Source organism: Rousettus aegyptiacus, unplaced genomic scaffold, assembly GCF_014176215.1.
Source record: "Rousettus aegyptiacus isolate mRouAeg1 unplaced genomic scaffold, mRouAeg1.p scaffold_m13_p_3, whole genome shotgun sequence".
In the NCBI taxonomy this organism is placed as follows: Eukaryota; Metazoa; Chordata; class Mammalia; order Chiroptera; family Pteropodidae; genus Rousettus; species Rousettus aegyptiacus.
The window spans coordinates 105520958-105548127 of NW_023416306.1; the positions used below are offsets into that span (position 1 = coordinate 105520958).

Here is a 27170-nt window from a genome sequence, read left to right on the forward strand (position 1 = left end):
TTTCTGGCCTCAATATGGATAACTAATAGGAAAGGGGAAAATACTGGAGGAAAAAGATCTATTAGGAAGCTACTGCAGTAATCCAGATGGGAAACTATGGTAGACTGAACTTGGACGTTGGGGATGATGTAGAGATTCAAGTATTTTAGAGAGACAGAACTAACATGATTTAATTATGAACTGGAGATGAAAAAGGAATACAAAATCAAGAATGACTCTAAAGACTTAACTGTAAGACCTAAAACCATAAAACTCCTAGAAGAAAACATAGGTAGTCAACTCTGATACTGCTCTTAGTAATATTTTTTCTGATATGTCTCTTTGGGCATGAGAAACAAAAGAAAAAAAGAAACAAATGGGACTATATCAAACTAAAAATTTTTTGCCTAGCAAAAGAAATCATCAACAAAACAAAAAGACAATCTGCTGAATGAAAGAAAGTATTCACCAATGACATGTCTCTTAAGCGGTTAATATCCAAAATTTATAAAGAACTTATGCAACTCAACACCAAAGAAGCCAAACGATCCAATTAAAAAATGGGCAGAGGACTTGAATAGACATTTCTCCAAAGTGGGCATACAGATGGCCCACAAATGTATGAAAAGATGCTCAGTACCACTAATCATCAGAGAAATGCAAATTAAAACCACAGTATCACTTTACACCTGTCAGAATGGCTATCGTAAAAAAATCAACAAACAAGTGTTGGCAAGGATGTAGAGAAATGGGATTGTACTGTTGGTAGGACTGCAAATTCGTACAGTCAATATGGAAAATAGTATGGAGGTTCTCGAAGAATTAAAAATAGACCTATCTTATGACTCAGAATTCCGCTTCTGGGTATTTATCCAAAGAAATCCAAAACACTAATTTGAAAAGATATCCACATCCCTATGTTAACTGCAGTGTTACTTACAATTACAATAGCCAAGAAATGGAAGCAACCTAAGTGTCCATCAAGAGGCGCCTAGATAGTTGTGGTACATATATACAATGGAATATTACTTGGCCAGAAAAAGAAAGAAATCTTACCACTTGTGACAACATAGATGGACTGAGAGGGTATTATGCTAAGCGAGATAAGTCAGACAGAGAAAGACAACTACCATATCATCTCACTTATCTGTAAAATCTAAAGAACAAAATAAATGAACAAACAAAACAGAAACAGACTCATAGATACAGAGAACAAACTGATGTTTGCCAGATGGGAGGGGGATTGGGGAGCTGGGTGAAAAAGGAAGAGATTAAGAAGTACAAATTGGTAGTTACAAAACAGTCATGGGGATTTGAAGTACAGCATAGAGAATATAGCCAATAACATTGTAATAACTATGTATAGTGCCAGATGGGTACTAGACTAGGGAGATTACTTCGTAAATTATATAAATGTCTAATCACTACACTGTGCACCCGAAATTAATATAAAATAACGATGAATGTCAACTATAATTGAATAATAATAATTTTTTAAAAAGAAATCAAGAATGACTATAGATTTTTGGTTTGGTCATTATATAGATGATGATTATCACTCACCATGATAAACACAGAAGAATAGCCTGTTTTCCTGTGTGTATGTGGTTGGTGGGCATGATGGAATGCTATTAAGAATAATGAATTAAGTTTGGAACATGTTGAATTAGGGAAGACCTCAAGTCAGCAAATAGATGTATGACTCTATGAAAGATAGAGTCAGATGAAAGATAGAGAGATAGAGAGAGAGAGAGAGAGAGAGAGAGAGAGACAGAGAGACAGAGAGACAAAGGGAGGAAGGGTAGAAGGGAGACAGAAAAGGGGTGGGGGAGAGGGAGAAAGCATGCGTGAGAGCATGAGCATTCTCATTCATTCAGCAAAGACTTATTGAGTACCTCCTATGTAGCAAAACTAATCATTGCAGGGGATACAACACTGAACAAAAATACAGTTGGTCCCTGTCTCTATGGAGCTTATAGTCTACAGCAGAGAGTAAAGAGGGAGACCACCTAATTTAGATATAGTGATCAACAAAGGTTCCGCTAAGGTGACAATTAAACTGAGATCTTCACTGAAAATAATAGATAATAGATTTGGAAGTCATCTCTATGTTGATGATAATTAAAGCATAGGAGTGGATGAGATTATCCACACACAATATAAAAAATAAGGGAAGTACCTAGTATAGAATTCTGTGAAATATAACTATTAAAGAGCTAGACAGAGGAAAAAAACAGAAGTTGGTTATGGTAGCCAAAGGAATACTATTTTAAGGAGAGAGTGGGTCTCAAATGCTGAGAAATCAAATGCAATAAGAACCAAAAAAAAGTATCCCTTGGATTTGATAACAAGGAGGCTGTTGATGTACTTCCATGAGCAGTTTCAGTGAAACAGTATGAAACCAGACTGTAGAGCGTTGAGGAGAGGCTTAGGAGTTGAAGTGGACTGAGTACAGACATATACCCATCCTGCACTCCAGCGTAGTTCTCTTTCTCAAGACTACTCAACATACTCTTGTGAGGGTCACCACTGATTCACATGTTGCCAAATCTAGTCTACCCTCCTTGGTACTTATCTTCGTCTTTCAATAGTATTTGACCCAGCTGGTTATTTCTTCCTTCTAGAAACACTTTCCTTTCTTAGTTTCTAACACCACGCTCTCCTTGTTTTCACCTCTTTGCTAACTTCTCTTCTCTTGTACCTAATCACTACATATTGAAGGAATTCTTTCTCTGGGTGATCTCATCTAGTCCTAAGGTTTTAAAAATTATCTATACCCTGATGAGTTCCACACTTAATAAATAGCTCTATTCTTGACCTATGTCCTGAGCTCCACAATAGTTAAATTTATTTGCCTTTGTCATTTCTCCTCCTGGATTTCTAATAAGTATCTGTAAACTAATATGTCTGAAATGGTATTTTTCCCTCAAAACAGTCTTTTCAGTCTTGGTAAAGGATATAATCATCCCACTTATCTGTTTAAGACAAAAACCCAGATGTCTTCCTTGATTCCTCTCTTTTTCTCATCTTTTACATCCAAATCAACAGCGATTCTTCTAGTTCTTCCTAGAAAACATATCTCAGATTTAACTACCCCTCTCCATTTCTACTGCCGCCATTCTAGCCCAGTCTTACTTAGATTTCTCCCATAGCTTCAACTGTTCTCCCCACTTCTACTCTTAATTTCTCTATGGTCCATTCTCTACTCAGCAGCCAGATTCTCTTTGAAAATTATATATAGGATAATGCCATTTCTTTGCTTAATACCCTTCAATGGTGTCCCACTGTACTTAGAAGAAAATCTAAATTACTTACCATGGCCTACAAGTCCCTATACTATCAAGCCTCACTCTCTGACCTTATATTGATTTAGTTCTCTCTCCCTCCCTCCCAGCCTTAATGTGTATTCATTCATTTAGCAAACATTTCTTATGCAGCTAATTTGTACCAGGTACCTAGTTAGGCATTGGGCAATACAAAGATGATACCAGATTTTCAAAAGCCTCAGTTTAGTAAGAGAAACAGACATATGAACAAAAACATTAAAACACTTTTGCAGAGTTAAGTACTGTTGCACACTTAAGAGCAAGTGGGATAGGAATACAAAGGACAGAGCCAAAATCTGCCTACAGGAATCAGAGGTCGCTTTTCAGAAGAAGAAACAATTACTGGCATGCATTTGAAAAATGGCTAGTTGTGGATATGCAGTCTATGACCTGGGAACAGAAGAAATCTAACATCCATATGGGGCTCTCCAATCCTCAAAGATAGTTAGTTTTATCTAAAGGTGAGTAAAGAATTCAAAACAGGTAGTTTGGTCAACTATTGGCTATAGAGTAGTACAGCAGAAAAATGCTCTTGTCAGGTTATTACAGAGATTGGGAACAATTAAAACACGAATGGATATTTAGATTAACATTCCATTAATTCAACAATTTTTTGAGTGTCCACTACATATTAAGAACTATTTGAAGAGCTGAGCATACAACAATAAACAAAACCAACCAAATTCTGCCTTCCTGGAGCTTACTACATTCCAGTGCAGGATTCAGACAATAAATAAATATGTTATATAATGTTAGAGATAAGAGCTATGATGAAAAATAAAGCAGAGTAAGAAGTAGAGAGTATCTGAGATATTAGCATCCGTAAAGGTCTGACTGAGAAAGGAAAATTAAGCAGAAGCCTGAATGAAACAATGTAGATATTACCTGGATCAGTTATTCAAGTTCACAAATTAGGAAAACACATTTTCAGACATTGCTGACTTTACCAAACTGGCCCTTCACTAAAGTGATGATTAACTGAGCCTTTCCATTTATTTTATCTTGATTATTTGACCATGTATAATTGGTCTCATGATTAGGTAGGTTAAGATTCAGACTACATATAATTTCTCTACTAATCATTAACTAATCCTGGGTTTAGTCACTAACCAAAGGTCTGCGCTTTCTCTTGTTCATGTGACCTTGTTTACATTTCTCCTTCAGTCTCAGCTGGATTTTACCTCCCCATAATGTTAAATAGTATCTAAAATATGACAGTTCACTCAAGCAGCTAAAAGCAGGAAGCAGCCAAAGCCTCAATTCCCCTTCCTCTATCTCCAGTGTTAGGATTAAGGGTGAGACACCAAAGAAAAATTAAATCTACTGTCTTTAACCAGAAAATGACTAGGGCTCTTCCTTATGTTTAGGAAAGGGATAGTATCCTAAAAATGAGAAGGAAGAGTAGAAGAACAGAAATAAAATCTCAAGATACATGCCCAGATAGGAATTTCATGAGACTATGGAATAATCTCAGTGAAGAACTGGAGAGGGGAGGGAAAAACTAAAGCTTTTACAATTTGGGAACTCTCTCAAATGATTGTCCTGCCTTCTCTCTAGCTTCTTCTACATTCCTATTGCTCCTGACCAAGTCAATGGTCTGCCGACATATGATGCATCAGGAAAAGAAAAATATTTTCTAAAATTTGGGCAACCAAGTATGAACACTAAATAAAGAATTAAGTATATATACATTACTAAGAAAGGTTATTGAAAAGTAAGAATGGGAAACAAGAAATCCATTCTTAAACTTAAGTCTATAAGCAAGATTGAGAGACCACTAAATCCATTGTTTGCAGGCCTATATATTCAAATCAGTTTTTAGAAGATTCATTATTCTACATAGAAAGATGATAAAGCTCCCTAGACCCTTCTTTATCCTTAAAAATTAACAGAACAAGGCAAGATATCAGCTGCATAATTTTTACAGCCTATCACAGATTCTGGGTCAGTAAAAAGTTAACTGTCGAGGTTTGTATCATCAGTGAAGAATGCAAACACAGCAGCCAATTTCTCCCCATTGTGTACAAATGGAGTCTAAAGAGAACTTTTGATAAAGAAATAAGATGCAATTAAAACTTGCCTGGAGAATCAGATTTTTTACACTTTTGTTTCTCATACCTGAGAGATGTGACTAAAATGCTGCAAAGCTATCTCCACAGGGTTTTTGAAGTACATCTTCTCCTGAGGTTTTAGCTATGAAGAGAGTAAGACAACAATGAGCATATCCACGATGGAACAAAATGAAATAAAATACCGACAAATAAAGCAAAGGATGTACTACCCCATTTAAAGCGCCTGGTAGTGTAGTGGTTAGTATGTCTGCTTTACATGCAGAAGGTCCTGGGTTCGCTCCCCAGGTGGAGCCACGACCATTTCCCAGGTGCGTCAGCCCCCGAGTGCACTGGGCCCCCTGAGTGTGCCAGGGGTGCCAGGCCCCAGTGTGTACCGCAAGCACATGAGATGAGACACCCCGCCTTCAGAGATCCAGCTCTTAAGGAGAGATGGCAACATTCGCAGGTCAGGGGTGGAAGTGGTGGTGGTGGTGGGGAATTAAAGAGAGACAAAAAAAATAAAGCGCCTTGTATCATTTCACTGTGCTAAGTGAGAGGGTGATCTCCACTGCTCTAGGAGATGTAGACTATATATCCTAATTCTCCTTACCTTAGGAGCCACAAATAATTCTTCTATCTGTTGTTTACCACCACCACCACCAACACCACCACCACCACCACCTCGCTTTTTAACTGCTATTAGTGAGTTTTGTTTCTTTTCTTTTCTTTTTAAATTTTAGTGCTTAGTTGCTCATCAATGATACTCTTTGTATACTTCCTACAGGCCAGGAATGAGATAAGATGGTCTGTGGGAGGGAATGAAAAACTTACATGATCAGAAAGAGCCAGATGCTTGCAGGCAGCTCCACAAATTGAACATTTTCCTAGCGGTGAAAAGAAAAAAAAAAATGTTTGGTTCTCATAGATAAGAGGTAAGATTTTCCTAGAGTACATGGTAACAGTCAAGTAGGCTTCCAAGAGAAGAAGGTTCTTACTGAATTTAGAATACCATTTGCTATAAAAGGACATCAATATGAGCTCTATTCTCTAAATCAATATTTCCAAACCTGCATGTTGATGACAAGTTAAGACTTCTGCACTGTACTCTACCTATCTCCCTCTCTATGAATTTCCAACTTCCTTCTATGGGTGAGGGGGGATAGTTCTAATATCCTGACAGGAGTACTGGAGTACATTTATAAAAGTACTGGGAAGAGTACAAGAGTACCAATAATACCAACTTTAAGTTACTCTTTTTTTAACCCATCTACCTCACAGTAGGCACATATTAGGTACTGTAAGAAACTCCCCAATTATTCCTGCCCTGTTCTCACTTTGCTAATATTCCTGGTTCCTGTTTTGAAGTTCTCCTACTCTCATTCTCTAATTAACGTATTCTGAAAGATGAGAAAATTAAAATTTCCAATCTTTCCTTGTAAGTTGAAATTTTAGTAGTGGTGCTGGTTATTAAGACAAATGCTATGTCAGGAGAAAACATCACATGACATATGCTTCACTCAGAGAAAACGTTCCAAAGTGAGCTGCTGTTACCATAGTCAACAGCTTTGTTTCATTAGCAGTTAACTTAAAAGGGTCATGAGATTCATATAGAGAAAAAAAGCTTCTCCAGAGGCTACCTAACCTGACTCTTCTTTCCTTGGGGACTAAAGGTTTTTCCCAGCCTTCCCTCCATATTATGGCCAGAATAAGGCAGCAAGTGCAAACTATTCTTCTATTTAAGAAAAACACAAAACAAACTTTCACAGCTCTCCATCACCTGCAGGATAAAGTTTAGGTTCTTTAGCCTGGCATATAGAGCCTGCCATCATCTGGCCACTGCCTACCTCTCTAGCCTCATCTCTCACCATTTCTTACCTCACTTTTCATGCTCTACAAATCTCAATCATGTGTAGTCCCCTGCACTATGTTTTTATGATGTGGTATACCATTATACATCTTGTGCTCTTAAACGAGTGATCTTCTCTGCCCTAACCACTTGGCAAACTCCAGTTTGTTATTCAAAACTCTATTAAAGCAACACTTCTTATGAAATCTTCCCTGATCCAAGTACCCTATCCTAAGTCCCTCTTCCGGGCTATTTCCACACCTTATAAAAATTTTAGCGTTAAAAAAAGCACCACTTTAAATTCAAGTCTCATTTTTAAGACTTAATAGCTGCAAGAACTTGGTCAAATCACTTATCCTATCCGAACCAGTTCCTACTAATAATTATCTCCTGGTATTGTGGTGAGGATACATAAAATTGGTACATGTGAAAATACTTTTTAAATTGCAAAGGTATCACCAACACCATCACCATCACAATCATCCTTTCTAATCAAGTTGATTTCACAGACTAGACAGACCACTTCCCATTAGAAATGGCTCATTATCAATAAAACTTTCCCCCATTTCTATTTGTTATTCTTATTTCTTCTCTTTTCTCTAATCAGTCTGATCATCTCATGGCTTTCCCTGCTATAGGTTTCAAAATACTGGCAAGTACCTTTTGGTGCTCAAGTAATGGATATTCCATTTGCTAAATCATTCTTTATTAATGGATTCCTCCAATTTCCACAATCAACAGTTTCCTACCATATCCACACCACCTTTGACCTACTAAGTGATTTTTATTCTGAGTCACACAGAGAAATGGCTAATCATCATTTCTAGGTTAAAAACATTTTTGTCTGAATCTAAAAATGGTTAAGTCACTTACCCAGAGTCACACACTTTTTACAGAAAATATGGCCACAGCTAGTGACAAAGAAATGGGCCCCATCTCTTTGGAAACACCGGTTGCAGTGAAACCAATCCATTCTGGAGCATATAAAGAGAAAAAAATAAGAATAACCAGGGTGTAATAGAATTAGAGCTGCTCTAAAAATCTATCTAACAATGTTTGCTTAGCTTCTACTATCTTATTGGGATGTGGGCATATTATTGTGGGTATTCTAACTTGTTTTAAGGAAGTACATATACTTTTCAAGTGAAAAAATCAGATTGCAGCCTATCATTTTTTAATAAGAAAAAATATATATTAGGAAATAGGACAATGAGATTATTTTTGAATGATGTGATCATGGGTATGTGTGTATTGCCTTTACACTTTTTTTGCTTTCCAAGTTTTCTGGATTAATTCATGTACTAATTTGTAATTAATCTTTTTTTAAAAGAATCATCCATTTATTTCCTAATAGTTTCCTACAATGAGATGAAACCGAGAATGAACCAAATAGAGAAGATCACATATCAGAGAGTGGGGCACATTTTAACTAAAGGAAACATGGTTTGTGAATGACAATGTTGTCTCAGCTTGTACACTTTCCTTTCTACTCTGTACAGAAACTCAGAACCATAAATCTTGGAAGGGCCTTGAAAGTCAAATGTTTTGTCCAATCCCAACATTTATCAAAAGATGTACTTGATGTTTACTGAAATTCAATGATTTGTCCAAAGGTCCATCTTTAGTTAGTGACAGCTCTGGGATTAAAACTCAAGTCTCCTTATTCCCTGTGTCAAATGTCTGCTACCACATTAAGTAAGCCTTTGTGTTAGACATGGCAACCATACATTTCGTTTTCTGCCAATACTATATATAATTCCATATACTTTATATAATTCCATATAATTTGTTAAATACATAACTATGAAATTGTGACTGTAATATTTTTAAATGAAGAAATCGACATGTCAAAAATACAAAACTGAGCTGATATATGTGGAGCTGTAATTAATTCATATGTTTAATGAATCCATGTTTAATTTCGTAAACATGCTATTGAAGAATATAATATCTATGTTTGGTTTCCTTTAAAATTAAATTGGGAAAATAATCAAAAAGGAAAATAATTTTTCCCCCACCGAAGTCTTTTAAAAAAGTTTTTAAATGGTTTATGGAGAGGTTTGCTGCAAGAATGATGGCTATTTTCCACATTTTAACATTTTTTGTCACATAAGGTAAGATTCACGATAAAAGCTTACTGAATAAACAGTTCAATGGAACGGTATTACACAGTTAAGAGCTATGAACTTCAGATTTCTATCTGTTGCTCAGGATACACTAACTTCTACCAGGAAGTGAGTCTACAGAACTACTGAAAAGGCCCCGCCATATATGTCCTGGTTTCTTTAAGAGCAGCAACAACAATTTTAGTCAAATGAATTGGCCAGATGAACTCTTATAAGAAAGGCAATTAACAGGGTTTGCGAAGGTAAGACCCGCCTAATTTCTAGAGGTTGTGGGGATTCAGCAGTCTCAAATTTACCAGTTGTTATTGTTTAGCTACTTCCGCTACCCACTTGGCCTCCGTGATCGCAGAAGGCCTCGGATCTCACCGAAATCATCCAGTGCTCCTCACGAAGAGCTGGAAATGGCGGGAAAATATACAGCAAGCCTCGCTTCAGGGAGAGGAAAGAACCTGGGCGTGGCCCGTGACAGCGTGCGCGAGGAGTGGGCGGGGCCGGGGAGGAGAGCTATGCGCGTGGGCGGGGCCTGGGCGGTGTGCTGAGTGCGCCGGCGGGGCTTACGGCTGCGTAGTAGGGGCGACGGCGGGGCTCTAGGTGGCGTGCTAGAGGCGAGGGTGCTTCTTCAAAGTCCAAGAAAGCCAGCCTCGTGTAAGACTGAGACCATGTAAGGAATTTGACCTAATGCCATCCATGGTACTGTGGAAACAAGGCGAAAATGCAGTAAATCTTATACTGTTCCGATAGACGGTAACACACTAGAAAAACGAGGTCACAAAGCTGATGAAAACGTCAACCTAATATTTTTAAATGGAATAAAGAAAATAATAGGTGCGTTGAAGGAACAGCGAAAATCAGAATTAGAAAAGCTTAAAAGTGATATGTAAAGAGAGCAGTCAGGTATTAAATGAGCACTAAGAAATCTCGGAAAAAAATTTAAAACATTTTTTAGAAATAAAAATGAGGGTAAAAAGCACAGTTAAGGGCTAAAAGGAGAATTAAAAAGGTTTCAAGAGAAAGTGTATAGAAAACAAGCAAGAGTTTTCACACACACACACACATACACACACACACACACACACATTTATTCCCCTGAAGAATACCAAAGCAGTATATCAGAATAACCGTTTAAAACAAAATTCTGAGATGTTTCTTGGAAATAAAATAAGACATAAATCTACATATCAAAAGAGCATATCGTGTATGGGAGAAAACTGACCCAGAACAGTCAAAATTAAGACATTTTCTAGTAAACTATTGGTCTTTAATGATAAGGGAAAAAGCCCCTTTGAGCATCCAGGCAAAAAGTACTAGTCACTTACAAAGAAAAGAAAATTAAATTGGTACCAGACTTCTCCATAGCCACAGTTTATGCCAGAAACAATGAAACAGACTTTTCTAGATTTTTTTAAAAAGAATATATGATTCAAGAATTTTATATCCCCTTATACTGTGTTCAAGTATAAAGGCCACTGACAAAAATGTGAACGTAAACTTTTTCCTGAGGAATCCACTAAATACTGCTTCTCACACTTTTTGGTCTCAGAACTTTGTTACATTTTAAAAATTATTTAAGGCCTCTCCCAAAGAGCTTCTATGTGGATTATATCTATCAATATTTACCATATTAGCTATCAAATCTGAGAAATTTAAAGATATTTCTTTATTCATTTGAAAACAATAATAAACCCATTAAATATTAACATGACCTGTGAAAAATAATTATATTTTCCAAAATGAGAACAATTTAGTGAGAAAAGTGGCATTGTTTTATGGTTTTATAACCTCTTACTATCTGATTTAATAGACAGCTTCTGCATCGACTCTGTGGCCTCATATTGTTTTGGTTGAAGTGTGTGAAGAAGATGTAGACTCACCCAAATGTGTAGTTAGGAAAGGGAGTAGTATTTTAATAGCCAATTCAGACAATTGTGAACTTTTTTTTTATACTACACCAAAATTCAAAAAGCAGAAGTTTGTTAAAAGCTATTTGCAATGTGGAATCTGACACCATGGATATGCTACATCTTACTTTTAGACCAAACTGGTCATTTGGGAAAAAAGAATTTGCTGAGTTATGCACATTGACACATTTCATTATACAATCTTAAAAACTGACACACTTGATTATATAAGTATTTAAAAATCACTTTTGTTAATTTCACTACCTATCTCATCAAAAAGGTTTTTGAGTATCGAGAAGGTGTCAGCCTCACAGTTGCAGATACAAATTTTCCAAAATTCTAATTTTCATTTAAAAGCTTAAATTTTATCATCGACAACAAATGTTGTCATTTGTTTTCTTTAAAGTGACAAGTTCATTTTGTTTATTTTTGAGAAAATGTATACCAAATAGGCGTGAGTAACTATATAGTTTGTTTGTTAGTTGCTCTTTCAAGTAAAAATGGTGTTCCATAAAAAAAGTGGTTAGTTCAGATTGCAACTCAAACCATTGCATAAATGGTTTTCCTAAATATAATCTTGATTCTACTTAAAATCTGGGTCATAGATTGGATAAAGAAATTATGATTAATATGTATATATAATGGAATATTACTCAGCCATTAAAAAATGAAATCCTACCATTTGCAATGACATGGATGGACCTACAGGTTATTATGCTGAGTGAAATAAGTCTGACAGAGAAAGAGAAATACCATATGATTTCACTTATATGCAGTATCTAAGGAACAAAAAAAGAACAAACTAATCAAAAACAGACTCACAAATATAGTGGACAATTTGGTGACGAACAGAGGGGAGGGAGGTTGAGAGGCTGGGAGAACAGGGTGAAGGATTAAAGAAGTACAAACTAGTAGTTGATAGTTGGGCACAGAAAGCATGGAAAGAGGGAATGCAGTTAGCATTAATATGATGGCTAATCAGAGGGCCAGGGAAGGGAGGGAGCAATTGGAGGGATAGTTTTATGAATATTACAGATGTCTAACCAATGTACTGTATACTTGAAACTAATTTAAATACATAAATTTATTTAAAAAATAATATCTGGGTCATAAAAAAAGGTGGAAACTTTCTAAAAAATTTTATGAAATGAACTTTACATTGATATCAAAAAATAACACAGATTATACACACACATAAAACTACAGAACAGTGTCACTTGTGAATATTAATGTAAAAATCTTCAATAAGATATTAGCAAATAGAATCCGACAAAACACTTTTAAAAGTGTACATTATGACCAAGTGATGTTCACTACAGGAATGAAAGATGGTTCAATATTAGAATATCCAGTAATGTAATTTATTATAGTAATATTTCTAAAAAGAAATATCACATGATTATCTTCACAATTGCTGATAGAGCATTTGTCATAATTTACATCCATTTCTGATTTAAAATCTCAGTGAAGTAGGAATCAATAGACATTTCCTTAACATGATTAAAAGGAATGTGTGTGTATGTGTGTGTGTGTGTGTGTGTAAAAGCCAACATTATTTTAATGAGGAAACACTAGAGACATTCTTGCTAGTCAGGAATGATGTAAGAATGTCACTTCACTTAACATGGCATCATAACATTAATTTAAAGGGTAAGATGAAAGCATCCCTTTTAATAGATTATACCATTGTATATCAGAAAAATCCAAGGGAATCAATGGGAACACTACTATAAATAATAAAATTTAATAAAGTAACAAGTCATAAAATTAACAAAGAAATACAGTAACCTTTCAATATTCAAATAATGATCAGTTGGAAAATACAAGGGAGAGAAGACTATTTAAAATAGCAACAAAGAAGACAAAATGCTTAGGCAATACAGACATATACAAAGGTACATGTACAAAGAACACTTTAAAACATTACTGAAAGAGACAAAATTTAACAGAAACAAATAGAAAAACAGGTCTTGTTTTTGGATAAGAGTCAATATCCAATGACGTCAATTCTCCCTAAGTTAATTTATAAATTTAACATGCTCCCAATAAAAAACACCAACAGGTTGCCTTTCTGGAATTAAACAAATTGATTATAAAGTTCACAGAGAAAACGACCAACCAAACAAGACTATCCAGGAAAATTCTGAAAATTTTTAGTTTCAGGTGATGTAGAAATCTAGCCACATCCAATGTTACAACACATTGTAAGGCCTCTATAATAGAAAAAGTGTGGTGTTGGTGCATGGATAAATATACAGACAACAAGAATAGAAAGTCCAGAAATAGAACGACATACATTTGAAAATGTTAATTTATAATAAAGATGGAGAATTCAGCGAGAGAGAGGAATTGAATTTTTTTAAGAAATAGAGTTGGGACAACAGGATAGCCATTTTGAAAATGTAAAATTGGGTCTGCATCTCATATTATTCATTAGGATAAATTTCAAATTGTTCAGAAATCTAAATATAAAAATAAAACATACAAGTACTGGAAGAAGACATGGGTGAGTACTTATAACTTACGAGTGGAAGAAAATCTTTCTGTGAGACTCCTTTATCAAATATATGCTCAGTCTGTGACTTGTCTTTTCAATCTCTTAATAGTGATTTTTGAAGAGCAGATTTTACTTCTGATGAAGTCCAATTTATCAATTTGTTCTTTATGGAGTATTTTTTGGCGTCATGTAAGAAATCTTTGCCTAACCCAAGCTCACAAAGATTTTTTTCCCCTATACTTTCTTCTGGAAATTCTAGAAATCTAGATTTACAGTTTTGGATTTACATTTAGGAATATGATTTATTTTGAGTTAATTTTTCTATATGGTATGAGGTATAGATTAAAGTTCTTTCATTTTTATGTTTGTTGTTTGGTTTTTATTTTCTGCATATGATTAGTCAGTTGTTCCAACACTACTCATTGGAAAGATGATCTTTTTTTCAACTAAATTGCCTTTGTCAAAAAAATCAGTTGTGTCTATGGCAATGCTACCCTGAACAAGCCTGATCCTGTCTGATCTCAGAACCTAAGCAGGGTTGGGCCTGGTTAGTACTTGGATGGGAGACCACCGAGGAAGACCAGGTGCTGCAGGTGTAAAAAATAAAAAAATAAGGGATTGTAAGCTGACAAGGTCCTTGCAATCTGTGAGATCAACCAAGGGTTGCCTCGCCTAAAAAATAAATGAATAAAAATAAATCAGTTGTCCATAAGAAAATAATTCATTTATAATAGCATCAAAAAGAATAAAATACTTAGGAATAAATTTAATAAAAGAGGTTTAAGACTTGTACATGGAAAACTACTGATACTGTTGACAATACTGCCCAAAGCAGTTTACAGATTCAATGCAATCCCTATCAAAATTTTAATGGTAGTTTTTTTTGTTTCAGAAACTGAAAAACTGAACTAAAATTCATATGGAATTTCAGGGAACCCAGAAGAGCCCACACAATTTTGAAAAAGAAGCATAAAGTCGAAGGACTCACATTTCTCAAGTTTAAAACTTACTGCAAAGCTACCATATTCAAAGCAGTGTGTTGATGGCATAAGACAAATAGACCAATGTAACAGAATTGAGAATTTAGAAATAAACCCTTGCATCTATGGTCAATTGATTTTCAACAATCATGCCAACACCATTCAATGGGGAAAAGAATGCTGGAAAAACTGGATATCCAAATGAAAAAAAGAATAAAGTTGGACCTTTACTCTACAGAGAAAAATTAACTAAAAAATCAAAGACCTAAGGTAGAACAAAAACTATGAAACTCTTAGCAAAAAGTTTATAGGCCCAAAACTTCATGACCTCAGATTTGTCAGTGGTTTCTAAATATGACAAAGCACAGGCAAAAGAGGAAAAATGGATAAATAGAATTTTATTATCAAAGTACATTATCAAAGAGCAGAAAGGTAAACTGTAGAATGGAAGAAGATATTTGCAAATCATACCGATGATAAGGGTTTAATATCTGGAATATGTAAAGAACTCCTACAACTCAACAACAAAAAGACCAACAATTCCATTAAAAAATGAGCAAATGACCCGGATAAACATTTCTACAGAGAAGATAGACAGATGGCCAATAGACACATGGAAAGATGATCGGTATCATTATTCATTAGGGAAACACAAATCAAAACCATGATGAGACACTATTTCACACCTATTAGGATGGTTACAATTTTTTAAAAGAAAAACTACAAGTGTTGGGGAGGATGTAGAGAAATTGAAACCCTCATATATTGCTGGTGGGAATGCACAGTAATGACTTTGCTGGATAACAGTTTGGTTCCTCAAAAAGTTAAACATAGAACTGCTCTATCATATGACCCAACAATTCTTCTCCTATGGATACTAATTTATGCACCTACACATATCTATTATTGCTTCTGTCTATCTGTATATATATTAAACTAAACATGATTTCATACCGATGTCTCCAACTCTGTTCCAATATCACAAGGTTCATTTATTTATGTCAGTATGGATGCGTGTATATTTATTTAATATTTTGTATTATAAACTAATATTGCACTTTTTTCCCCCTCAAATTATTCCATTTGGCTATTGGGAAACTCTCAGGCTGACTCCTCCATCCCTTTGAAATTTTAAACACTTCCTTTTTCTTTCTTCTTCTTTTTTTTTTTTTTTTTTTTTTTTTTGGTATTTCAAGATACTCCAGACTTATTTTGTATTTTCTTTGCTCCAACTCTAATGTCAGACATTCCTCCCAAGATCCTTGGTTGCTTTTATTGGAGAATGGTTTTTTAAAATCAAAATCTGGACACAAGGTATGGTCATTGCTATGGAGATATCACACCTTTTAGTCTCTCTCAGCAGACAACGCTAAGTAATGTACTATGGATACTAATTTATGTATGTACACATATCTATCATTGCTTCTGTGTATCCGTATATATATTAAACTAAACATGATTTCATACTGATGTCTTCAACTCTGTTCCAGTATCACAAGGTTCATTCTAGGCTCCTCTTCTTGCTTTCTTCCCTTCTTACTTCTCTTTCCGACAGTGAGAATCCTGATTCCTAACATCCATTATGCATTTACTTATTTGATGAACTCCAATATACATGTAAAGCAGTTTCAGAATTGTTAAGCCATACCCCGGGAGAACCAAATTTACCAGCTAGAGTACAGTGCCTATGTACACTATGTGGACCTTTTTTTGACACTTGAAGAACTTTGATTTTATACAGAATACCAAAGAATTATTGTTAACTTTGTTAGGCGCAATAATAACCTTGTGATTATATATGAAAGTGTCCTTATTTTAAAGGGATACTTACTGAGATATGTAGAGATAGAATGATGTGTGGCATTTTCTATAAAGTACTTCATCAAAGAAAACAGATGAAATGGGATGGGATAGGTAAAGTAATGCAGCAAAATCTTAATAATTGTAGAATCTGTGTAATGACTCTAGGATATGAGTTCATTGTACTCTTCTTTCTACTTTTAAGTATGTTTAAAATTCTTCATTATACAAATGTTTTATTATTTTAAATTATGTTTATTTTTGATAGGCAAATTTTTTATTTAGTAAAAATTCAAAAGGTATCAAAAGTCATACAATGAAAAGTTAGTCTTTCTTTCCCCTGAATTCTCATTTCCAAAGGGCATTAATAGTGCCAGTTCTTGTGTACTTTTCCATAGATTTAAATCATTTAAATATTTGCAAATATATATACATATAGACACATATATTCCATTCTCCCACACGCACAAGTGGTAGCATATTTATATTCTGTTCTATATCTTTTGTAAAAAAACTGATTTTATAATTTCAGACTTACAGAAAAGTGCAAATATAGAAGAATTCTTGTTTACTTTAATACAGATTCTCCAAATGTTAACATTTTACCACATTTGCTTTGTTATTCTATTACTATTTCTCCTGTTTAATTTGAGAATAAGTTATGGACATAATGTCCCATTTCAGTGTGCATTTCCCATAAACAAGGACATTCTTTTGCATAAACACAGTGCTGTTAGTAAAATCAAGAAATTAACACTGATATGATACTATTATTTGATCTATAAACCTTATTCATATTTCACCCAACATCCTACAAATATCCTTTATAGAAAGAAAGAAAAAATGTTTTTTCTACCTAGGATTTTATGTTGCATTTAGTTGTCCATTTAAAAAAAGTTAAAACACAACTTTTTGTTGTTATTGTTGTTGTTTTTATCACATGTTTTTAAGTTGGGAAGTGAAAGCCCCATCATATTTGATCCTGTTCCTCAAAGACAAACTTGGTTGATGGGCTTTATATAAATCCTTCCAGAATTTCTTTCAATGCATATACCAACGTGCAATATACATATATACACACATTTAAGCCATGATGTGATGTTATACATCTATAATTTGTTTTTAGATACTATTTAATTTCCATCTTTATACATGATTTATTATAATGATGTTTTAAATATAATTAAGTTGTACTTTAATTTAATTATGCATTAATTTATTAATACTTTAATTTAATCGATCCCATATTAATGAGCATATAGTGTTCCAATTTTTAACTATGGCAAAAATATGCTGTAATAAATATCTTTTATTCATTGATCTTTGAATACTCACGCAATTATTTCTAAAAGTAATTTTTTAAACATACAAGTGTTCAATTATATACATTTTATAAATATACCTTGAATCCATCGTCTTTCCATTTTTACCACTTTTGTTTTCTTTTAGTCCCACTTGATTCCTTACTTTAAGTACTCTGGTCACCTCCTAAATTCCCCCTGCCTCTAGATTTGCCCAACTCCATTGCATCCTACTCCCACTGCCAGATTCAGTCACCGTTCTGCCAAAAACTGCCCAGCCTTTTCAAGACAATCTACTGAGCATGGCGCTCAAGAGCTTCGTGGTCTACATGTCCTTGTACCTCTCAATATTTTGTCAAAAGTACCACACAACTCAGTCACACCGAATTTACAGCACACTTTCTCACCTGTGTCTCTTCGTGCAAACTGTTTCCTTTGGTTGGCATATCCTACTGATTAACTTTTAATCTTCTTTACAGACTCAGCTCAGAAATCACTTTCTTTAGATGCCTACTCTGTGCTGTCACTGAGGGCACTCCCAAGGCATTTTTTGCATATCTCTATCAAAGGCCCTGTCTCACTGTGTTATAATCATTCACTTCTCTCTCTCTAACCAGGTGGGAAGTATACCCTCACTTTAGAATTACCAGTCCTTCCACAGTGTCTGATATGTAGGAGGTGCTCAGTAAATATTTGATAAATGATGAAATAAGAGAATTACCAGGGAGAATCTTACCTGGCTTCCAGACTATTTTAGTATACTCAAACAGAAAATATCTTAATGGGGAAAGAGAAATTTAGGGAGACCAAAGATTGGTAATTACATACAGTTGCTACAACTAGGTACTCTAGGAGAAGGATCCATTGCACAATTAAATCATTCATTCAACAGGTATTTCCTGAGCAAATGCCATGGACCAAACACCATTGTAGCCACTGGGGATATAGCAAGGAAGAAGACAAAGTCTTGGCTGTGGAGCTTGCATCCCCTGGGGTTGGAGCAGGGCAATTTTATCTAAGTTCCTACTACCTCTCAGGCATAGATCTAGGTGGGCATAGGGATGGAGTACTTAGACGCAAGAAATATCATCTATCCCTTCAAAAAGCCTGTGACCTAAAAGGGAATTCAAATGTATATACAATTGCACACACTACAAAGCAGAATATGTGATCATTCAGAAACATTAATTCACCTAGTCAACAAATAGTATTGACCTTCTATATTATGTACCAACTGTAACAGATATGGCTCTTGCCTTGTAACAGATATGGCTCTTGCCTTCAAGGCACTTCCAGAATAGGAGAGAAAGACATTGAAAAAAAAAGAACCTCACAAATAAATATGTAACTTTTAAGTACATTAAATACTGTCATAAAAGACAAAACACTAGGAACTATGAGAGTATATAATTTGGGAAGCCTTCCCTGAATAAGTATGAAATGCTGTGAGAACACAGAGAAAAGAGAAACCAGGTTAATTTAGGCAGGTTTCTAGAGGAATGAGTATTTGAATGAGCTTTAAACAATGCAGAAGTGGAGGGGAGGGGCATCCCAGGCAAAGGAAAAGTTTCGGCAAAGGCACCTATATGGGAAAGTACACAGGGTACAGGGTAACTGAAGGGAAGAGTGGATGTGGCATCAAGAGGAATGCTGAGAAAAAGAAGTGTTATGGGACAAAAGCAGAGATGGATTGAATGTGCCGTACGTTGAATTTAGACTTTATTTTCTGAGCTAGTGGTTTCTGCAATAGGCAGATCCACAGATTCAGAATCTCAGAGGGAATTTTGTGGGTAAAACGAAGATTGGCCATTGCACGTAGTTGCCACAAGAGGGTACCATAGGAGAAGTTCAACCTGAGAAATTATTGAGGACTTCCTCTGTACCAAGTATGTATTTTAAAAGTTCCTCAAGTGATTGTGATGCTCACTCAGTCAGCGTTAAGGGCCACTGCCCTATACAATGGAGAACCAGGATAGAAACATAATCATGAAATATAACTCTGGGTACAGAATAAAGGGATGGAAAGTCACATACAGGGAAGTTTTGTTAGCTTATTGAAATAGGATAAGAGAGAGATGAGTACTTCTGGAATAGGGGGGCAGCTATGGCATGAGAAGAAGACAGCTGTGAGAATTTTCAAAGGAAGAACCAACAGTACTTGATGACCCACTGGATATGGGACTACGAAGGGAAAAAGAGGGGAAAAGATGAAGGTCTCAGGCCTAGGTAGCTAAAAGCATGATGTTATAGCCATTGGCTGGGACTGGGGAACACAGGAGGAAGAACAGCTTTGCCTGGGGAACTGAGAAGAGTTTAGTTTTGAAGCCACTGACTGTATGACCTAATGGGGCTAATACCATGGCTCAAAACTTGGTCTTGTATTCTTTTCACTCTAAGTATATGAGTATATGGATTATAATTTTTTTGAAAGTTTTCTTCTGTTCTTTGCATCATCTATGTTTATTATTGTCTATGGCTTTTGTGCTGGAGCTTTCCTCAAATGTCCAGGGTTCCTTTGCTGGGGAGTCCAGGTAGCTAAGCTGAACTTGGACTTTAGAAAGAGAAAGATCTAAAGTGTCAGTATCTAAGGTCATTGTATTAGTCAGGATTCTTCAAAGAAAGAAACTAGCAGGTAGGTAGGTAGGTAGATAAATAGATAGATGATAGGTAGGTAGGTAGATAGATGATAGGTAGGTAGGTAGATAGATAGATAGATAGATAGATAGTCAGACAAACAGGCAGGCAGAAAGGGATTTATCTACATCTTTATCTCTATCTCTATCTCTGAAGAGAGAGAGACACCCTGACTTATTGTGACGGATTGGCTAATGTGGTTATGGAGGCTGAGAAGTCCTACCATCTACCATCTGTAAACTGGAGACCCAGGCAAGGTGGTGGTATAATCCAGTCTGAGTCCAAAAGCCTGAGAAACAGGGAACGCAGTGGTTTCCAATCTGAGGGCTAGAAAATATGAGATGAGATGTCCGGAGGAAGGAATGAATTCTTTCTTTCTCTGCCTTTTGTCCCACTCAGGCCCTCATCAGATTGGATGATACCCACTCACACTGGGGCTTCATGTGGATACACCCTCACAGATACACCCAGAAATAATGTTTAATCTAGGCACCTTGTGGCCAAACTGACATGTAAAATTAATCATCATAGCCCTTGAGGCCCTTGAAAGCAGACAGTTATTGTTCACTATTATATTCCAGTATTTAGCACAGTAAACACTTAATCAATATTTGGCTGAATATGTTAATGAAATTAATTCAGTAAACCAAGGCATATATAACCCAATTTCTACTAGGATTTCTTTTGCTATTAATCTGATAAACTGTGCAGTATTGGAAATTTCCTAAAAAACCATATTCTCTTACTATGAATTTTATACTCTACATCAATGAGGTACACACTCTAGTCTGGCAAAAATTTCAAGTGATTAGGTTCATACATTTTCACCTAACTAGACTTTTGTATTTTCTTTCCAACTTTGTTAGAAATTCCTAGTATAGAAAATTGCAATTAATTATTATTATTTGGTGAGAAAGAGATAAGAAGAAAAAAGCTATATAGCTTTTTCATTGGCCTTAAGAACAATTAAAGTCATAGCTTTCACCAAATTAGCCACAGTAGTTTTTGTCATTCCCACATTAGGATATTCTTGGATGTAACCCTGAAAGGAAATATTCTTTATAAAATCCTCTTTTGAAACTTAGAATTTAGATTTTCAACAATTGGCAGTAAATGATTAAAATTTAGCTTGAAAATATAACTTTATTTTACGAACTGATTCCATGTACAATGACTACTGAATAAATAAATATGTATTTATTAAATTCCTTCTACATGCCAAGCCCTGCTCTAGGCATTAGAAAGATAATGGTGAAGAAATAAGCCAAAGTTTGATTTGTTTGTTTGTATGGAAAAATGTAAATATATAAAGAATCATTCTGGCTGCAGTGTTGAGAATTATTTGTAGGAGGCCATTTGTAGAAGAACAAGTGTGTCAAGAGGGAGACCCATTAAAAGACTATTGAAATAGCCCAGGTGAGAGCCAATGGTGAGGTGGTGATGAACCAGGGTGGCAGCAGTAGAGATGGTAAGAAGTGATTCATTTCTGGATAAATTTAAATTTATAGCTAACAAGATTGGCTGACAAACTGAATGTAGGATGTGTGAGATGAAGGTAAGTCAAGGTCAACTTCAAGATATTTGGCCTTTTACAAAAGTGGGGAATACTAGAGGAAGAGCAGGTTTGGAGGAGTTTGCAGGCACTGGACATATCAAGTTTCAAGTGTTTATTAAACATCCAAGCAAACATCAAATAGACACATAGATAGCTAACTCTAGAGTTTATATGAGAGATGAGGCTGGATCTATCAATTTGGGAAATAACAGTATACAAGTGCTGTTGAAAGTCATGGGCTAGATGAGACCACCCAGTTAGCGAGAGAAGGTAGAGAAGAGAAGAGGTTGGGAAGAGAAAAGGATTCAGCTGAGAAACCTGAGAAGAGGCCACTGAGGAAGGGGAAACCCAAGAGAGTGGATGCCCAGAAGAAACCATGTTGTAGTGAAATCGGTAAAATGAAGACAGAGAAATAAGCACAAGATTAGACTATGTGGTGGCTATTGGTGATCCTGACAAGAGTGAATTCAGCGGAATGATGGGGATGAAAGCTTAAATGTAATGGATTCAAGCATGAACGGGGATGAAGAAGGGAAAACATAGAAGCAGAGAATTTGGGTCACAGCCAGCTGACAGGGAATGTTGAGTCAAGGAAGGTTCTGTTAGGTTTTTTTTTATTTTTTATTTTAATGGAAGCTATAAAAGCACATTTGTGTGCTGACAGGAATAATACCCTAAAGAGGGAAAATTGATGGTGCAAGAGAGAGAGGAATAATTGTAGGAGCAAAGTCCCTGGGTCAATGAGAGAGAACAAGGAAGCTCACACACGAGTCAAGGAGAAACGGAGGAGCACATCCATTTCTATGGGAGGAAAGGCAGGGATGTGGGCAAAGCTGCAGGCAGGTTGACAGATTTAGTAGTTGGAGGATGTGGAAGTTCTCTTTCTGCCTATTTCTATTTTCTCCATGAAACAATAGGCAAGGAGGGCAACTGGAAGTGAAGATTTGGGAGATAATATTCATAGAGAGAAAATGTAAGTGGAAGGGTCAGTTGACTACGGGACTGTGGAAGGATTGCTGAGAAGTGTTAAGGACCTGCTTGAGATCTGCACTATATGTTAAATGATCTTCAAAGTCAAACCTTTGTTTATATTTTTCTCCTCTTTCTACAATTCAGCCTCTCTCCAGGCACTAAGGATTATCTTACTTTAATTAGTCAGCACATCAGTCCATCTGTAATTATTTAATTAATTTATTTATTGTGCATTAATGTATATCACCTTTTATTCATTCATTCATTGATTCATTCAATCATATTTATTGAGTGCCAGGCACCATTTTAGGTACTGGAATCACAGAAGCGAACAGAATAAATTTCTGACCTCAGCGAACTTATCTTCTATATCCTAAAAGATATGAGCCCTCCTCTAGCAACAGGCTTTGTTAAGAAAAAAAATATCCCATGGCCTTTTAGATATATTATTGTTTTACAGACCGTAAAGCAAAAGATTTTTATTAACTATGGAGACAATTTATTATTTTTTGGTTTATTGACCACAGTAAGGAGGAGGACGACGCCATATCGCTTTATGATGTTTATTTTGGTAATAGATTATGATAAAAGGCATTTGTTGAGTGCCCAGCTGCTTTTGTATTGTGTTAGATTTAAGAGCAGCTGTGCTTTCTCAATATGTATTGCATAGTCAGAAACAAAAACATTATTTTTTGAGCTATTGATGAGAATTCCTCATTTTACTCTTTCCACCGTAAGTTTTAAAATTAAATAAACAAAAAGAGATAAGCCTTTGTCTTTGGTAAAGATAAATCCTCAGTGAAAACCAATTAGAAAATGGAAGTTTCCATAGTTAAATGACTCAAAACTGGAGTCATTTAAATCCTTAGAAAGAATATCAAGGCCCTGCGGCAGATTGGGCACAGCAAAGGATTTAAGCCTGCCTCAGGGAATGCATCTTTATTTCTTTCCCACTACTGCTGGGCTGGCTCCATGGAATCCAGCCAAGTGCAGCAGACAGAAGAGTAATTTGCTGGAATTTTTGTTTCTAGTGTCAGAGCAAAGATTCATCATTATCTTCAGAAGAGCATGAATTAATTGACCATCATAACAAAACGGGATCGCCCCATCCAAATTCTCAGGACTGCATAAACCCTAGAAGACACAACTTCCTTTGAATTTATGAATATGTCCAAAAGGCAAACAGAGCATGTACTAAAAAGGGCTTATTAACTGACTGCATCTCCTCATTTGATCTTTCTTTCTTTCTGACCTGTTTTGACTTTCTTTTTCTTTCTTTCTTTTCTTTCTTTCTCTTTCTTTCTTTCTTTCTTCTTTCTTTCTTATCTTGATTTATTCTGCTTGCGTGAGGGCTGTCGTATGGATATAGCAGCTCGACTATCTGTCTCGTTCTTTCTTTCTTTTCTTTTCTCTTTCTATCTTTCTTTCTTTCTTTCTTTCTTTCTTTCTTTCTTTCTTTCCTTCTTTCCTTCTTTCCTTCCTTTCTCTCTCTCTCTCTCTCCTTCCTTCTTTCCTTCCTTCCGTCCTCTTAGCTCACTAATTTTCGTCTGCTTTATTTCATTTTAAATGAAATAAAGGCTCCTAGAACCACTAGTCAGGAAGCTACCGTTTTATAGGCAGTGGTCACTGGGACTCTAGGAAGAAACTTGGCTTTGATGGAAATTAGGGTTTCCTTCTGATTCTGGGCATCTAGGTGAAAGAAGAAGAGTGAAGTGAGAGCATGGACTGTGAGTTTCCTCTGGGAAGAGATTTGGGTCCTCTATTAGTGACCTTGGACTTCACAGTTCTTTTACAAAGAGCAAGAATAGAGTGCTTATCTATCGGGTCCAAGGAGAAAAAAATCAAAAATAGAGTGAATGAGCTTTGTGTTCTATTTCTTTGCATTAACAGATATTTTTTACCTGCTGTTTAAAAAAAGGACTATATTGGAACATGATTGTTTTTAACTATTATATAAGTAGCATGTTCCCATGCCATATCCCTCTCTGTGCAGTAGGTGTCAGCCTCACACAGCCATTCTTTTCCTAAATCCATATTCATAAGAAAATGACCCTTTTACCCTTTCCATGGTTAAAAGAATAATTTTTTCCCCCATCTTAAACATGCAAAACGACAGGAAACAGTCAACAGGAAAGAGTTGTTCTAAAGTATTTGGAAAATAACTAAATCAAGAACCATGTGAAGGGGTGAGACACGTTGGAGTGGGGGGGGGGGGGGCGCGCAGATTAAGTCCTGAACAAATGTTAAGTGTTGTCTTCAAAGTGGGTGTCTAAAAGGCACAGTTATAACAGCAACATGAGAAGAGGTGGACGTGGTCTTATTAAAGGGTCTTCTGTTTCCTTCAGGCAAAGGAAGTAGAGGCATCAGCAAGTAGTTTTGTGTCCTGGGAAAGGCTCTCATGTAAACCTTTGATATCCCGCTTGTCCATGAATAGGTCAAGTGTCTTGTCTTTGACCTCAGTAAGAAGACACTTGTCTGAGCCTCAGCTTTCTAATCTTTACAATAGGAAAAAAATAACTGATTTGTCTATCCTAAGTATTTAACAAGGAGGAAAAAAAATGAGATGTTATGCATAAAATAGTTTGTAGATAGTAAAGCACTATTTAAATGTAGAAAGTAGAATAAAAGGTATAAAGGCAAATGTAGAATAGAGTTATGAGTAAAAGCAATTTCAGTGCTCAAATTTAAGAAACTTCAGTTAATCATTTCTATGGATTTTTCTCAACATGTGACAGCAAGACTTTTTTTTCATGTGTTAGATGTTTGTCATGTGAAATTTTGACATGCCTAAGGTTTATTTCACAAAAAAAGATCATACCCTGAAGAGAGCCATATAATATGAATAAATAGTCCTGATAAAGGAGAGAGTCCTTTCCTAGCTTTTACATTGTACCATTCATTAATAGACAGTTATTAATGATACAAGTGCTAAAGAAATTTTCAACAATCCTTCTTTTCCAATTTGGCGTGATTAGTATCACTACATCCCAAGAATGTATTTGATCCCATAATCCCACCCCACCCTCCGGTTTAGCTTCTTAGTTCATAGATTGAGATGGCTAAAGTTTACCATACTGTGGTCAGTTTGCACTGATTTGGGCAAAAACCTCAAATTCATCACATTCATCTTTTATCTTGTATTTAGTCTACATAATTTAAATTTAGAAATACAAACATTACCGAAAGAACTTATGTTTCAAACTTAAAAAGATTATTTGCTCTATACCTTGATGTTGAAATTTGAACAGAAGTCTTCAAATGATTATTTAAACATGAATCCATCCATTTTTCCCTCAGCGCTTTCTACTCTTGTCAGGAAAAGCCAGGAGCAATTCAAAATTTTTCATTTCCCATGACTCATCCCCTCCCATGGAGTTTTGTGCTACATATTCCTTGCCTTGTCCTTTACTCTCTCTCTCTTTTTTTTTTTTTTTTTTTTTTTTTTTTTTTTTTGCTGAGGCTTTCACTTTTCAGTATCTTGAACTGACAAAAAAAAAAGAAGGGGTTGAACTCTTAACCTTTGAAATCTCTTAACACTTGCTGAGTGATCAAGGAGCAAAGTGGAAAAGACTGAAGATTGGACTTTACCTCATTTGGGGTAAAAAAAAATGGGGGGAAAGCCTTTGCTACAATAGTTCAACTATCCCCATTTTGAGGGATTAAGTATTATTTTCCGTAAAATTCAAAATCTTTTGGTACATTTTACAAAAAAGCGAGGCCAAATTTCTTTACTTAGTGGTCAGCTTGGGGAACTTTATTTTTTAGAACTGCTTTAAGATAATTTACTTTTGCATAACATGTTTATAACAGATTCAAAATACTTTTACTTTAGATTTATAGTGTTGTCTACTATATTGCTTCTTGCTATGGTTTCAAAATACTTTGCAATTATAAATAGACATCATTGCTCTCATGCTTAGGGCAGCAGTTTCTGGGTGAAATTCTCCAGGGAAGCCAAGACACGATATCAATATGGTCATAAGTTGGTCATATCTGAACATCAACAATCTGCTTCATGATCAGAGAAGTGCTGTTACCCACCCGCTCCCTGTCTGCCTTTCAAACAATGTAAAATATTAGAAGCCGTGAAAGGCCCCATTCTACCAATTTTTTTGTCATTCTTTCCTGGGACTAGGGTGGGAGTCATTTTTTTTTTTTCTTGTCTCAGCTAACATTAAATAAGAGCTGTGAACAGCGAGGCTGCC

General features: G+C 35.6%; 1 protein-coding gene and 1 pseudogene across 5 annotated transcripts in view; one reads left to right on the forward strand and one right to left on the reverse strand.

Annotated features, from left to right (window-relative positions):
* RNF212B (ring finger protein 212B) overlaps window positions 1-9796 on the reverse strand; it is a 36598-nt gene extending 26802 nt beyond the window's left edge. For 3 of the 5 annotated variants that reach the window (XM_016120489.2, XM_016120488.2, XM_016120485.2), the window contains exons 1-4: window positions 9695-9796; window positions 8076-8176; window positions 6188-6240; window positions 5424-5498 (exon numbers count right to left, since the gene is read on the reverse strand). In XM_016120489.2, coding sequence (XP_015975975.2) covers window positions 5424-5498; window positions 6188-6240; window positions 8076-8175 — 228 coding nt within the window. In that variant the 5' untranslated portion in view covers window position 8176; window positions 9695-9796. Of the gene's footprint in view, window positions 1-5423; window positions 5499-6187; window positions 6241-8075; window positions 8177-9624 lie in introns of all 5 variants that reach the window. The other 2 variants (XM_016120486.2, XM_016120487.2) reach the window with 2 other exon arrangements.
* Window positions 9797-14200: 4404 nt separating this feature from the next.
* Window positions 14201-14319, forward strand: LOC118601326 (annotated as a pseudogene).
* Window positions 14320-27170: the final 12851 nt, after the last annotated feature.